General features: G+C 47.0%; 1 protein-coding gene across 3 annotated transcripts in view; it reads left to right on the forward strand.

Annotated features, from left to right (window-relative positions):
• Positions 1–4,261: 4,261 nt before the first annotated feature.
• CYTH3 (cytohesin 3) overlaps positions 4,262–16,116 on the forward strand; it is a 98,606-nt gene continuing 86,751 nt past the window's right edge. Inside the window, exon 1 of one of the 3 annotated variants that reach the window (XM_072836966.1) lies at positions 4,262–4,424. Coding sequence is in view for 1 of the 3 variants with exons in the window: in XM_072836963.1 (XP_072693064.1) it covers positions 12,741–12,783 (43 nt within the window). In the remaining 2 variants the exon portion in view is untranslated. Of the gene's footprint in view, positions 4,425–12,625; positions 12,784–16,116 lie in introns of those variants that run through there. The other 2 variants (XM_072836963.1, XM_072836965.1) reach the window with 2 other exon arrangements.

Genomic DNA, 16,116 nt, shown 5'->3' on the forward strand with positions numbered 1-16,116 from the left:
CCATTCACAAAATCCAGGAAGCGGATACTCACCTTTCCATTAGCAGGAATGAGCTGTCCGCTTTCTAACACTTAGGGAGGAAACCACAGCGAGCCACTTTTCTCAGGCACTTGAATGTGAGATTTGTGCCCAAAGCCAGCGTCTGAGGCCCAGGACAGCATTTCCTCCCACCAGCACCTCTTGGCCCCTGAAGAGGTGCCCATCACTCCCCACCCCCACCCCCAGCCCACAGTTGATTTTTTTTTTTTCACAGTTGATTTTGATGTCCTGCCAGTTTGGTCTCATTCCTAGGGGATGACAGTGGAGGGTGCAGGGTGCATTCAGAAGGGGCTATGGTCACCCTGACTCAGATTCTGTCTTTGGCTAAAATGGTCAAGGTAAAGAGGTGGCTAGGATGGATTCTTCCTCCTTCCTTCCTCCCACCTTTCCGTCCTCCCTTCCTTTCTTTCTTTTAATTGAGATGAAATTCACATAATATAAAATTAACCATTTTGTCACAAAAGGGAAAGTGCTATGTGATTCCTCTTACACGAAGTACCTAGAGTCATCAAATTCACAGAGACAGAAAGTAGAATGGTGATTGCCAGGAGCTGGAGAAAGGGGAGGGGGAGTGAGTGTTTGATGGGGACAGAGTTTCTTTTTTTTGGGGAGGGGGACAGTTTCTGTTTTGGTCTATGTTGGGGTTCTGGAGAGGGATGGGAGTGATGGTTGCACAGCAATGTGAATGTCTGATAGTCATTATCATGTTATATATATTTTACCACACACACACTACACACACACACACACACACACACACACACACACACACACACGGGTGGCTCAGTTGGTTAAGGAGCCAACTCTTGATTTTGGCTTACGTCATGATCTCAGGGTCCTGGGATCAAGCCCTGCATGGGGCTCCCCACTCGATGAGGAGTCTGCTTATGGATTCTCTCTCCTCCCTTTGCCCCTCCCTCTGCTCATGTGCTTGCTCTCTTTCTTTAAAATAAATAATCTTCAAATATATATATATATTTTTTTTTTAATTAACCATTTTGAAGTATATAGTTCAGTAGCATTTAGTACATTTGCAATGTTAGTACAACCATCACCTCTAACTAGTTCCAGAACATTTTTATCACCCCAAGGGGAAACCTCATACCCATTAAGGAGTCATGCCCTGTTCCCTGAAGCCCCTCTCCCCAATCCCTGGCAACCACCAATTTGCTTTCTGTTTCTATGAATTTACTTATTCTAGATAGTTCATCTAACTGGAATCATGCAATATGGGATCTTTTGTATTTGGCTTCTTTCACAGATCACAATGATTTTTGGGGTCATTTTTGTCATAGCAGGTGTCAGCGCTATGGTGTTTGTTGCTTTTTATGACTGAATAATATTTTGTGGTATGGATCTGCCACTCATTCATTGATGGTCACAAGGGATGTTTCCACCTCTGGTTGTTATCGTGCTGCTGTGAACATGTGTGTTCGATAATTTATCTGGGCACCTCTGCTGGGAATGTTCAGCAGCTTTTTGCTCTCAGTTTCTTTTTCTCCTTGTCAAGAACGCTTGCAGCTGGGTCAGCCAAGAAATTAAAGAGGAAATAAAAAAATACATAGAGACTAATGAAAATCAAAACACAACAGTCTAAAATCTTTGGAATGCAGCAAAAGCTGTTTTAAGAGAGAAGAGTATAGCAAATACAGACTTACCTCAAAAAACAAGAAAAATGTCAAATAAACAACCTAAACTTATATCTAAATGAGTTATAAAGGGAAGAACAAAGCCCAAAGCCAATAGAAGAAAGGAACTAATAAAGATTAGACAGAAATAAATGAAATAGAGACTGAAAAAATAAACAAACAAACCCACGATAGAACAGATGAAACCAGGAACTGGTTCCTTGAAGAAAAAAAAAAAGAAGGCTCACAGCTTGCTCATCCTCACCTGTGGCCAGGCTGGTCCTGCTCTGGCCTCCTGTAGCTTGTGGGACAAACCACCTCTTGGAGAACCTGCCAGGTGACATGTCTCAGAGGGTCACAGCATTCAGAGGCCGCCCAGCAATTAGGAAGCTGTCGCATCATGCTCCCTGGGGCGGGTGCTCCAGGACGTGGGCGGGCAGTTCTGTCTGCCATTGGTTTTCTAGAAGTGCTGCAAGGAGCAGTCATAACTTCTGAGGGCCAGATGCACTGAGAATCCATTTCACTGAGTCACCTCTCGGCAAGCTTCACCTTCAATCTCTGGATATCCTGTCTTGCCTCATTTTTAGTATTAGCAGGATGTGTAAGCATGAGGATGCTGAAATGGGATGGAGGACAGTGTAAGTGAAACCCTGTCCCAGTATGGCTCATCTAATGACCTGCTGACACCCACAAGGGTCTCAAGAACTTGTTTCCTGCTGCCTGCATACATCTGATGAGAGCATGCTTCCAGCAAGGATGATGCGCTTTTAAGCTGGGACAGTATTAAAAATAATCTGCTATAGAATTCCTTTGTTGGGCACTTCCCAGACATTTTTAATTTTTTAAAAGATATGTTTATTTTATTTGAGAGAGAGATCAAGGTGGAGAGGGACAAAGGGAGAGGGAGAGAGACTCTCAAGCAAGCTCCCTGCTGAGCATGGAGCCTGACACAGGGCTCCGTCTTACCACCCTGAGACCATGACCTGAGCCAAAATCAAGAGTTGGACATTTAACCAATGGAGTCACCCAAGTGCACCCCCCTGCCAACCCTTTTCAATTTATTGAGGTGAAATTCACATCACACAAAATTCATCATTTTAAAGTAAACAGTTTAGTGGCATTTGGCACATTCCCAGGGTGGTGTCTAGTGCCAAAGTACCTGCATCCCCCCACCTCAAAAGGAATCCTGTACCCATGAAACAGCCACTCCCAACCCAAACCCTTGGACCAGAATCAGGAAATTCAATCCTTGGGTCACCTGGGTGGCTCAGCAGTTGAGCATCTGCCTTCGGCTCAAGTTGTGATCCCAGAGTTCTGGGATCGAGTCCCGCATTGGGCTCCCTGCATGGAGCCTGCTTCTCCCTCTGCCTATGTATCTGCCTCTCTGTGTGTCTCTCATGAATAAATAAATAAAATCTTAAAAAAAGAAAGAAAAAAACTCAATCCTTGGTGTGAATTCAGGTGCTCAGTTGACACCTGTGCCACGTGGTAGGAGCTGAACAAAGAAATGACAGAAGACAGGAAAAGAAGGAGTCTTGGAGTGGGGGGTGGGGATGTAGGTGAGGACATCAGGCTGCATGTGGGCAACAGGCTGGGGACTGGCTATGTGAATGACAGTCCAGGAATAACCAGAATGTGTTCCCTTTTCTTTTGTATTCCCCAGGCCCAACAGTGTCTTGATAGAACAGGGGCAGCAGAGGCAGGACCATTTCTGGCCCCTCTATCCTTTCCTTACGTAGCCTCAAACAAATTAATTTGTGTCTGTAAGACTCAGCTCCCTTGTCTCTAAGGAGGGCTGAAAGTGTCTACCTGGTCAGGCAGCTGGGAGGACTCCAGGGTAGGTAGGAGGACACTTGGTACTGAGATTGCACACAGCAGGTACTTAATAGTAGCCCCATGGGGCACCTGCATAGCTCAGTGGGTAAAGTGTCTGCCTCAACTCATGTCATGATCCTAGGGTCCAGGGATCAAGCCTCACGGCAAGAACCCTGCTTGGCAGGGAGCCTGCTTCTCCCTCTCCCTCTGGTCCTCCCCCTGCTTATGTTCTCTCTCTCTGTGTTAAATAAATAAAATCTTTTAAAAATTTAAAAAAAATAGTAGTTCCTATCATATTGTTTCACTTATTCAGTGATGAAGATGTTGATGCAGTTGATGGAGGTGCTAGAGAAAAGGATGCAGAAAAGTGAAGAATGAGGGAGACTTCTGGAGAAGTCTCTGCCTCCACTGGGGAGAAGCCAAGAGACTTGAAAGCCTTTTAAGTCTTGAGGACACTCGCCCTGACTCACCTGCTGCGACAGGGTGTCTCCCTGCGAAGGTCCTGCGGTGGGGGGAGGGGATGGGTGGGTGGGAGGGCTTGCTTCTTGTTTCTTCTCCTCTTTGAACTTGGAAGCAAGGGAGGAGGGTTTGGAAGGCTGTGACTAAGCTCTCAGCCAGCTGCCCTGCAGCTTTCTGCTGAGCAAGCCGGCGCCAGAGGAGAAGGCGCCCCGGGCAGTGCATTCTGCAGCCGGACAAGAATGTGATTTCTGTGCACTGGTTTTCCAGCCCGTCTTTCACACACAGACAAATGCCGCATGCTTGAGGGCGTGTCCCTATTTCCTTGGGTAGAAGATAGTTCTTCAGTTCCCAAACAGAATCTGGAATTCGTTCTCCTTGGGAGGAAGCCACCGGGACCGCCTGAGGGTGGAGGAGACTGCCCTTCTCTGGGCATCCAGGGAAGACTCCACCTCCTCAATTGACCGAGACCACCAGATGCGGACGGTATGAGTTTCCTGGGGCGGCAGTCACAAATGATCACGGAACAGGGTGGCTTCAAAACAACAGAAATCTATTCTCTTGCAGGTCTGGAGCCAAAAGTTGGAGAGATCAAGGTGTCTGCAGAGCCAAAGGGTGCCTCTCTCCTAGCTTTCAGTGGCTCCCAGCAAGCAGCCTTTGGCTTTCCTTAGCTGTTAGCTGCACCACCCTGTCTCTGCCTCCGTGGCCCAGAGTCATCTTTCCTCTGTGTGTGCCCTCACTCTGTCTTATAAGGACTCTGGTCCCTGGATTGAGGGCCCACCTACTCCAGTATGATCTCATCTTAACGAATTGCATCTGCAAAGACCCTACTTCCAAATTTGGTCACATTCTGTGATTCCAGATGGACATGACTTTGGGGATGGGGGGCACGCTGTTCACCTCAGTACACAAACAGAAACTCCAAATGGCAGCCATGATCCAAAATTCCAAACACACAAGCCTGATACATAGAAACACGGATTCAAAGCCAGACTACCTACACTCCACTCTTTCTCCTCTTTTAAGCACTACTGCCTTCTGTAGGAATTTGTAAGGTTAAAACTTCCACAGCTCCCTTGTGCCCCTCCCCAGGCAACACTAGCCTGCCCCCAGGTAACCACTGTGCAGTTGGCATCCTCCGGGGAGCAGTTAGAGGTGCAGGGGTTCATTGGGGACAGTGTAGTGAGGGATCTTCATGTGTTCATTGCTAGCATATAGAAATACAGTTGATTTTTATGTCGATTCAGTTACTTTACTGAATTCACTTAGAAGTTCTAGGAGATGGGATCCCTGGGTGGCGCAGCGGTTTAGCGCCTGCCTTTGGCCCAGGGCGTGATCCTGGAGACCCGGGATCGAATCCCACGTCGGGCTCCCGGTGCATGGAGCCTGCTTCTCCCTCTGCCTGTGTCTCTGCCTCTCTCTCTCTCTCACTGTGTGCCTATCATAAATAAAAAAAAAAAAAAAAAAAAAAAAAAAAAGAAGTTCTAGGAGATATTTTTATAGATTCCTTGGGATTTTCTATGTAGATAATCCTGTTGTCTATAAACAGAAACACTTTAAGTTTTTTCCTTTGTCATCTGTCGGCCTTTAATATCTTTTCTTGCTTTATTGTGTGGGCTAGAACTTCCAGTGCTATGTTGAGTGACAGTGGTGAGAGTGGGATCCTGGCTTTGTTCCCAATCTAAGGGGAAAAACACCAGTCTTTCAAAACTAAGTGTTCTGTCAGCTGTAGGTTTTTTTTTTTTTTTATAGAGTTTTATTTTTTATTTTATTTTATTTTATTTTTTTTTAATTTTTTTATTTTTTTTAAATTTTTATTTATTTTTGATAGTCACACAGAGAGAGAGAGAGAGGCAGAGACATAGGCAGAAGGAGAAGCAGGCTCCATGCACCGGGAGCCCGACGTGGGATTCGATCCCGGGTCTCCAGGATCACGCCCTGGGCCAAAGGCAGGCGCCAAACCGCTGCGCCACCCAGGGATCCCTATTTTTTATTTTATTTTAATTTTTTTTAAACCATGCAGGGAGCCCGATGTGGGACTCGATCCTGGGTCTCCAGGATCAGGCCCTGGGGTGAAGGCGGCGCTAAACCGCTGAGCCATCTGGGCTGCCCCTTTATTTTATTTTTTAAAATATTTTACCTATTTATTTGCGAGTGAGAGAGAGTGAGCGAGTACACGGGAGCAGAGCAGGGGGAGAGAGAAGAGAGACTTCCCAATGAGGAGGGAGCCCAAAACAGGGCTCAATCCCAGGACCCTGAGATCATGACCTGAGCCAAAAGTAGACGCTCATGTGACTGATCCACTGAGGTGCCCCTGTAGAGTTTTTAAAAAATCAAATTGAAAAAGTCCCTCTTTATGCCTAGTATCTGAGCATTTTTTATCATGAATGGGTGTTTAATTTTGACAAATGTTTTTTTTTCTGCATCTATTGATATGATCATATGATTTTTCTTCTTAATCTATAGATTACATTGATTGATTTGTGACTGCTCAACCAGCCTTGCATCCCTGGAATAGACCCCATCCAACCCTGGCATGTATATATATATATTTCTTCCATTCTTCTGCAAGCCCACCCATTGATTTAAAAGCTTTTATTGGTTATTTCTTTTCCATTCTAAAATTTCTATTTGGTTCTTCTTTATACCTTCCATTCCTTCATATATTCCATTCTATTTTTGTGTTTATATCACCTGTGTTCATAATTGCTCATTGAACATTTTCTACTGACTGCTTCAAAATCTAATTCAGGTAACTCTAACATCTCTGTCATCTTGGTATGGGCATCTATCAATTGCCTTTTTTCACTGCACCCAGGATTTTCTGGTTCTTGGTGTCATGAGTGATTTCCAACTCTATCCTGGATTTTTTGGTATTGTTATGCAGTCTTAGATAAATATTCTGTTTATGCTTGCTTCCTTTGACACCTCCAGCTAAGGAAGCGGGGTACGTATGCCTCCTCTTTACTACCAGGTGGGGGTGAAAATCCAGGTTCTCCACTTGGTGTCTGTGAATATTCTGGGTTGGGGTAAAGGGTACCTTATTACCGCTGAATGGAGATGCAATTTTAGCATCCCCCCCACCTCTGCTGAAACTACCTTGGTTGGGGGGTGGGGAGGGGCTAGGTCTTCATTATTGCTCCCCACATGGCCTCCAATGATACTCAGGGACCAGATGGCCTCGTCACTGCTGGTGGTCAGAGTCCTGACTCTTCCCTAGACTTTCTCCGACATCATCCTAGTAGAGAGAGATGGGGCCTCATTACTGCCTGGCTGGGATGAAGGTATAGGTTTTCCACTTGGCCTTCTCTGATATAATTCTGGGAGGGGGCATTGGCTTGGGACACCTCCTTTCAGCTTGAGGAGGGTGGAGGTCTAGGCTCCCCACTCAGACTTTTGCTGACATTGGTGGGGATGGGGCTGGCTAGAGTGCAGCCTTATTGTCTAAAAGGTTGTTTGCCTTGCCAAGCTGCACTTTTCCTGACCTTTTGGCTAGAGAGAGCAGGCTTTTGTTGGGTTTCTTTCTTTCTTTCCCTTTTCTTTTCTTTTTTTTTTTTTTTAATTTTTATTTATTTATGATAGTCACAGAGAGAGAGAGAGAGGCAGAGACACAAGCAGAGGGAAAAGCAGGCTCCATGCACCGGGAGCCTGATGTGGGATTCGATCCCGGGTCTCCAGGATCGAGCCCTGGGCCAAAGGCAGGCACCAAACCGCTGCACCACCCAGGGATCCCCCTTTTCTTTCTTTTCTTTTCTTTTCTTTTCTTTTCTCTCTTTTTTCTCCTCTCCTCTTCTCTTCTCTTCTCTTCTCTTCTCTTCTCTTCTCTTCTCTTCTCTTCTCTTCTCTTCTCTTCTCTTCTCTTCTCTTCTCTTCTTTCTTTTCTCTCTTCTGCACCAGTTGGTGTTTCTAGATTTCTGACTTCTCCAGCATCAAGTCTGAGATCTCTGAGGCAAAAAGAAAACCCAAGGAACTCACCATCATGTCATTCCTTGGGTCCCAAGGTGCCTAGTCCTCTTCTCCTTTCAGAGTCTTCTTTGGTTCATATACAATGTCCATGGACTTGTACTTGGCAGGAAGGACAGGGAAAATGACTTCTATTCCATCTTTCTGGAATCAGAAGTCTGTCTAAACCACATTATTTTTTTACAATGAAAGTGATCAGGATGTTTGGAATCTGCCCTGTAGGTTGATGGAGACAGATTGAACTTTGTATCATTGGGTGCCATGATTGGAAGACATACAACCATTTCATGTTTTTATTCCAGTGAATTAGGGTCCTCAATAATGAGTTTGCCTATTTGAAACCTTAGTAACAGGGACACCAGGGTGGCTCAGCAGTTGAGCGTCTGCCTTTGGCTCCTGGTGCGATCCTAGAGTCCTGGGATTAGTCCCACATCAGGCTTCTTGCATGGAGCCTGCTTCTCCCTCTGCCTATGTCTCTGCCTCTTTCTCTCCCTCTGTCTCTCATGAATAAATAAATAAAATCTTAAAAAAAAAAAAAAGAAACAAGTTATGGAACAAAGTGACATCAGAAGAGGGTCACAGAGTCCCCAGATTCCTCTATGCATCTGAGTTCGTCAGAAGACTGTTCAGATATAAAGTGTGGGACAATTCATAAGCAGAGGGCATGGAGCGTGGCAAGGGACATTCGAGAAGGCAGACATGGGGCGAAAAGACGGCAGCTAGAGGGTGGCAGTGACAGTGGGAGTCCTTACTGAGATTCACCTTTGCCTCTCCATTTTGTCAGATGGATTCTGCTTGGCTTGTGCAGAGTGAGTGGGGAAACTATGCTTCTGTGCCCAAAGGTGATGAACATTGGTTGACACTTGTTGTGCACCATGCACTGCCTATGGTACCATCAAGTTATAGCTCCCAGAACAACTGTATGGTGCAGGGTTGGTGGTGGTCACATTTCAGATGCAGAAACTAGGGCGTAGAGAGGTAAAGCAACTTTCTCAAGGTCACACAGACAAGAAATGGAAGTGCCTGGGCTGTCTGACTTTAGACACTGCATTATACAGTTACTAGAGGTAGTGTGCTGTGACACATCATGGCTGGGACCTAATGACCTTACTGGGTTTATGTGGCTTCTTCACAAAGGCAATGGATGACCAGAACTCATGGCCCTATAAGTCAAAGTGCAGAATCCCATTTGTTTGTGCACGGTTATGCCCTCTGGGTCACACAGCACTCAGTGATGGGTGTTGTTTGTCACTTAGCTGCTGGCTAAGAGCTCACTTTCTATTCAGAAGACCATGATCAAGGACAGATGTTCTATGTCTTTATGTTTGTCATTTTCACCCTTTTCCCTTTTAATTGCTTGTCCGTTAGTACACTCTGCACCCCACGATGGTTTTTCTGATGACTTTAAGCTGCACACTGCAGACTCTGACCAACTTATGAAGGGGACCTTTTTAAATTGTTTTCAGTAGGTCAGGGATGTACTATAAAAATGAAAAGCTAGATAAAAAAAAATCCAGTTTTTTATTACTATAGAAGACACCCTGTGTATAATAACTCTTTATATTGATGTCACCTTGAATGAGTATAATGCCTTTCTTCCCAAAGACAAATAGCTTGAACCGGTGGCCAAATTTTTTTCCCCCAGTTTACCATGAACACCAAATTTGATTGCCTTTTCAAGCAGAAATGCAAGTAACTAATCAGTCTAAACTAATTTACAATTTAAGAATCAATTGTGTGGATTCCAGGCAAGAGGACAGGATCAGGGTAGACTGCTTTAAAACCTGGGAAGAGAAGCGGAAGCTGTGGAGGACATGATGTCTGGGCTTTTGAAAATTTAATGAGGATGTGACTTGACACTTAGACCCCTGTTGTTTGCCTGGGCCGAGTGGAGAATGCTAATCTGCACAAGATCATCTCCTTTCCAATGAGATTCTTCAATGATGTTTCTTTCTGAGATGAAATTAGAGTTCAGAAAATATTATTTTCCTTTCGTGACCATGAGCTGACAGTGAGCTAGCCCTGTGTGCACCTTGCCTTCCCTGGACTGGACCAGACCCCTGAGCAGATGCAATGGATTAGTGAGGTTCCCATCTGCTGATGGTCACTGCTGTCACTGCTTTTCTTGACCACTATCAGAGGAGATGGGAACAGCTCTGTGCAGGGGCTGAAAGCAGCCATAGTTCAGGCGGCTTGGGCAGCCTCTTTCTGGCTGAGCAGAACACCGGTCTTGGCAGGGTTTTGGCTCCTGTGACTTTAGAGCCAGGAAAGGATGCTTCTATCCAATTTCACAGACTTTCATTTGGAGGATGGAGATGAATGTACAAAGGAGGAGTCCTCTGACCTTTCTGGAATGTGCACATTCTTGATTTCTTAAAACTATTTCTGCAATGGTCAGAGGGCTGATAAATGGGTTTCAACATGTTTTCAAAATGTCTTCTGGTTTTGATGGCTCTCTGTTCATTCAGCAGCAGTAACAAATGTTGCTTCCTCCCTTTCTCCAACATGGCAAGGCCCTGTAGTGGATGCTAGAGATGGAATAAATACAGACTAGAATCTCGGTTTGAAGGAGTTTCAAGGCTCAGAGCCAATCCACAGGAAACAGCAAACACTTTGAGAAAGGCTGGAAACAGGGTAGGTCATCACAAGCCAATTACAAAATTATTTGTGTAATTATTTGCTTAACAGCTCTAATCCTGCTAGGCCTTAAGTCCCCTGAGAACAGGGACTGACTTGCTCTTTTTCATCATCATATTCCCAGCACCTGGGACAGTGCCTGGAATACAGCAGGTGCCTAAATATTTATTGTCTGAGTGATTGCAACGGGGTCTTAACACTTGTTATCTTGGAACAAGGTCTACCACACAAATTGTCTTTCTTACAAATCCACTTCTAAAACTTTCAACTTCTGAGTAAACCACACATATGCTGGCCATATACTGAATGCCTATCTTAGTGGGTAAATAGGATACCTAATATTCTTATATGTAGGGGCAACTTGCATGTGAGCAGATTAGATAAATGCTATCTTGGTGGGATTGGGATTTAAGAGATCCTGGAGAACAGCCCTCTTCCCCTCCCCATCAAATTTTCCCATTAGATAGTAATTTCTTTGAGTAGTGAAGGTTTTGAAGTCTTCTGATTCCTCCCTTCAAGAACAAAATGACACCCTACGCCTGTATTCCCCCAACATTTTTGCAGGCTTTGTCAAAATGGAGGCCAGGGCTCAGCCGTGGTGATAATACAACATTCTGCTTGCAGATAACTGGGCCATGCTTTACTCTGATGGGAATTGTCTTAGATGGACATCAGAGAGCAATTTTCAGGTTTATACTTTGAGAGAAGCACCTTGGATCACACATTAAGAAGCATAAAGAATTAGTAATTTGACATTTAAAGGCTTTTCTAATTGATAGTATCTTTGAGTTCAAAGCTCGACATATCACATTATCAAGTTCAATATGTGCTGTCATTTTTCTTGGTAACCATGAGGTTATCTTCAAGATAACCAAGCAGACAGGGACAAGATGGGGAAGCCACATCTCTAGGCTGGTCAAATCTACAACTCATGACACCCAGACCCCTTTTCTGTTGCTTATTTGTTATGTAAGCTGCCAAATATCTTCTTTGCTCCCAGAAGTGTGCCCTGTCACTCTGAAGCACAGGAAGGATGGCTGTGTTTAATTCTTGAGGTTATTAGTAGATTGTGGACTCTGGAATCATCCCACAACCTTGAACAAAAAGGTAAAAACTGTCCACTTGGATAAATGACAGCGGAAGGATCCTTGCACTAAACAGGCCATTTGCAAATATAAAACAGTTGCTGGAAAATTATATTAGAGATGAATTACCTCCTCCATTACAGCGTTTTCTTTTCTTTAATGCAATTTAGTTCAGGCGAGATGAACAGAAAGGCTGGGGAGGGGCCCCATTCAGCTCTTGGGGGGAGACCCTGGAAGCCAGACGCCCAGTGAGGAAGGAAATGCAGAGATCTGGGGCAGGGCAGGCCAAGGCCTTGTGTCCACCAGGCCTGCGCTTAGGACCCTGGCTGCGCCCACGGGAAATTGAATTCAGAGCTCCTTCGGCGTCCTAAATCCAGGGCAGCTGGCAGCTCTCCAAAGGAGACTGGAGAGACACTGCGAGAGCATCCGAGGCCAGCCGACCCGACCAGCCCCTGCAGAGCCCGCTGAGGTGGGTCCCCAGGTGTGCGGCTCTGGGGTTGGAGACCAGCCTGACACTTGGTTAATTTCAAAGTACGCTCCCCACCGGCAAAGCAGCGCCTCCAGGATCCATCAGGAAGCTGAGAGCCTGGAATTACTCGGAAATGCCCTGGGGCCGAAGCGGCAAGGCCCGACTTTTGAAGGCGTGCGTTTCTTGAGCTTTTTCTCCTGAGCGCACGTGCGAGGAGGACCCGCGGCGCCGGGTGTCCGCAGAAGTGGCATCCGGCGCCCAGGACCCCGCAGGCGTCTGCAGTCCCCGCGGGGGCGGGGGGCGGGGAGCGGGGCAGGGGTCGCCGCGCCCCCCGCCCCCCACCGCCCCCCACCGCCCCTAGGGCTTACGCTCAGCCCCACCCGGCCCGCGCGGAGCGGTCCGGGCGGGGCCGGGCGCGTTCCCGCGGGCGGGGCCGCGCGCCCCAGGCCCCGCCCACCGCAGCTGGGGGCGGGGCCTGCGCGTCACGTGACGGCGCGCCGAGCGGCGAGCGCCCCGCCCGGCAGGAGGAGGCCCGGGCCGCGACCCGGCGCGCTCGCTGCTGGAGCCGCCCGGCCGCTCGCGCGCTCCGCACCCGCGGCGCCCACCGCCCGCGGCCCCGGGCTCGCCGGCAGCGGGAGCGGCCTCAACATGGACGAAGACGGCGGCGGCGGCGGGGGCGAGGGCGGCGGCGGTGAGTGTCGGAGGTGTGGCCGGCCCGGCTGGCGGCCTGGGGCGGGGGTCGCGGCTCGCGGGGGAGCCGGGCGGGAGCGGGGCGGCCCGGCCGGGGCCCGGGGTCGGAGGTCCGGGCAGCGCCCGTGCCTGCTGGCGACCATCCGGGCCCGCGGCGCGCCGGCTCGGGGCACAGGGGAGGGGACCGGCGGGGTCGCTGCCGAGCCGGAGCGGGGGTCCGAGGCGAGGCCGGGGTCGCCTGCGGCCGGGGTGGCCCCGGGCTGGGGGCTCAGAGGAGGTCTTGGGGGGTCGCCCTCCGGGGGCGGGGGTACCTTGGGGGCGACCTTCCCCGCCTCTCGCCGCCAAGGGCGTCCACGCCCTCCGGAGCCTGACCGCAGGAGGCTGACCCCCTTGGCGTCTTTTCTCAGGTGGTGGGAAAGGGGGGGTATCCCCGGGAAATGGGAAGGGGAAAGTTTCCAATTGGGGATCCTCCAGGTTCAAGAGGGACGGGTGGGGCGACAGGGTTGGAAGCCGTGCCAGTGCACCGGGCTTTGGGTCAGAAGTGGTCAGTGAGGAGGCTTCAACGAAGAGGGGGCACCCAGAGCACACGCATTTTACGAAATAAGGAACGTTATACAGGGTCAGCCAAGAAAATAAGTCGGAGCAGCCGAGGGTCGGAGTCGGGAGGGGCAGCCGGCGCTGAGGCAAGACCGAAAACCGTCAGGCTGTGTGCCTGACGTTCGGTTACCCCTTGCAGGAGGATTTGCATTCGTTGTAGATTACTTTGTGGCATGCAAATTACTGTTGTGTCATGCTGCGAATTATGTCTGCACAGCAGCCTTACGCGTGTGTATGGAGGGGGTCGTTGGTTTGGAAAGTGCAGGGTTAATACCCCTATCTTACAGGGACACCCGAAGTTGAGGTTTTTCTCTACTGTGCTGAAAACCTCCTTTATGCTGACCGACCGAATCTTCAGAACCCCTTGTAATGAGGGAGCGTTTTGGGGGAAAAAAAAAAAAATCTTAATTACAGGCTGCTGGAGCAGCTGCCTGTAAGAATCAGCGGTATCGAACGCTTTCAGGTTGAAGTGGTTGATCAAGGTGCCTTCTGGACTGTAAGTGCTGCCCAGGGGGAAAGGTTTGGTGCCCCAAGAAGCGATGCGGCTGCGATGGTGGGAATTTGGCACCCTCGGTGGCATTTGGCAAATTCAGTTCTCACAGTTAAAGCTAGGGGTAGCACTGTGGCACCGAGTGGGTGTGTTGTTTATGAAAGAAAGTGCTGTGGAAAGAAGGAGCCCAGTTGCAAGCCCTCCTACAGCCAGGCTGTCTGTCTGAAGACTCTAAGCAAAGGATTCTCGTAGATACCCTGCTTCCTGCCTGTCAGGATTTGGTAACAACAGGCATGTAGCAGTTTTTCCTTCTTAGAAAATAAACGGCCACAATACTTAAACGTTTGACATTGCTGGCTTGGCGATTTTGTTTGGAAGGCGTTTCCGACTCTGTGAATACAGAAATGAAGCCAGCTTGAAGGTAAAAGGCAGATGTAAAGATTAGAAAAGGAAGTCAGTGTGGCCCTGCAGTTTATAGATCTTGAGTGTTGTAACAAAGGATGTTATTAAGTATCAAAAGTTTTAAAACTTACTTGCAAGGTTGCTTTCCCAGGAGAGAGATTCAGAAAAAAAAATAAAAAATCTTGTACCCAAAGATGTGCATTATGCTATTTGTAATGGTAGAAAATTGGGAAAGGCAATGCCTAATAGGAGAAAGGTGAGCCAAATTATGGGGGGGGGGGGGGGGGGGAGGGTTATCGATAAAATGTTCCAACCATTAAAAATAAGTAGTTGCTTTATATATTGTGGTTGAAACCATGTAAAATCTGGTGATATTAGGGATATTTTGTTTTATTTGTCTATTTTCCAAGTTTCTGAAATGATGTGTATTACTTTCAAATTTGAATAAAAAAAAACTTATAAAACATCCTGTGTTAGGAAAGGGATGTGATTGTTTTTAATCTCCCTCACTAGAACAGTCAACAATGAGCAGTTCTTTGCTAAAATACCCGGCAGCATGGTAGGTGCTCAAAGACAACTTTTATCGATGAGGTGTTTTTTTTTTTTTTTTTTTTTTTTCATTCATCTTCCTTGTAGAAGACACTTGAAAATAAATTTGGCAATCTTAGAAGTATATTTTTGGATAAGTGAGAGCCTTAGAGTTTTGAAATAAGTCATTATAAAGTGATTATTGTATACATTTGATGTGCCTATATTTAACTATTTTTGGAGATCTTTTTTTTTAATGTATAGTTTTTTTATTTTTTTTATTTTTTTATTTTTATTTATTTATGATAGTCACAGAGAGAGAGAGAGAGAGAGAGGCAGAGACTTAGGCAGAGGGAGAAGCAGGCTCCATGCACCGGGAGCCTGACGTGGGATTCGATCCTGGGTCTCCAGGATCCCGCCCTGGGCCAAAGGCAGGCGCCAAACCGCTGCGCCACCCAGGGATCCCTATTTTTGGAGATCTTGAAGTTAACATATGCCTCTTTAAAATTCTTTATAGTTATTACTGCCATTTAGATTTTTTTAAAAAAAGTCTTTGCTTTAAAACCTCACTTTTTTTTTTTTTTTAAACTTTTATTTATTTATGATAGTCACACAGGGAGAGAGAGAGAGAGGCAGAGACACAGGCAGAGGGAGAAGCAGGCTCCGTGCACCGGGAGCCTGACGTGGGATTCGATCCTGGGTCTCCAGGATCACGCCCTGGGCCAAAGGCAGGCGCCAAACCGCTGCGCCACCCAGGGATCCCAAACCTCACATTTTTGAAAATAAAGTCCAGCCCTTTGAAAGAGAATAATTTCAGTTGCCAGTCAACAAAAACTATATTTTTACAGTATAGGACAGAACTTTGGACTGTACATGGGGAAGTGAGCTGCAGCTTGTTTACAAGATAGGGTAAATAATCTATTCAAAGGGTAGTTACACAGGCACGGAAGATCACTTAGCCCTTTTTTGCTTCTGTGTGAGTGGGGTTAAAAGACTTCCAAAATGAATTATTTTTATAATTTAAATTTTTGTCCAGGGTATTATTTTGTTCTTTCAATGCAAGATAAGGGGAGAGGATGGTGATGTGAATGGTAGGAAGGCAGTTCTGAGGAGGAACAAGATTACAAGAACACATTGTTACTTATAATGTGTGCAGAGTGTAGTTAAGGTATTTTTAATTCCTTTGGGGCTTTGTTGCCTCTCAATTTTCTAGAACAGTTCTTGAGCTTTGTCTCTGCTTGGCAGGTGACTGGCTAGTTTGGCTCATTGCCACCATCTTAATGCTCAGTTTGGGAATCTGCCTGCTTGATGCTCCCG

This window comes from Canis lupus, chromosome 8 (assembly GCF_048164855.1).
Source record: "Canis lupus baileyi chromosome 8, mCanLup2.hap1, whole genome shotgun sequence".
Classification (NCBI taxonomy): domain Eukaryota; kingdom Metazoa; phylum Chordata; class Mammalia; order Carnivora; family Canidae; genus Canis; species Canis lupus.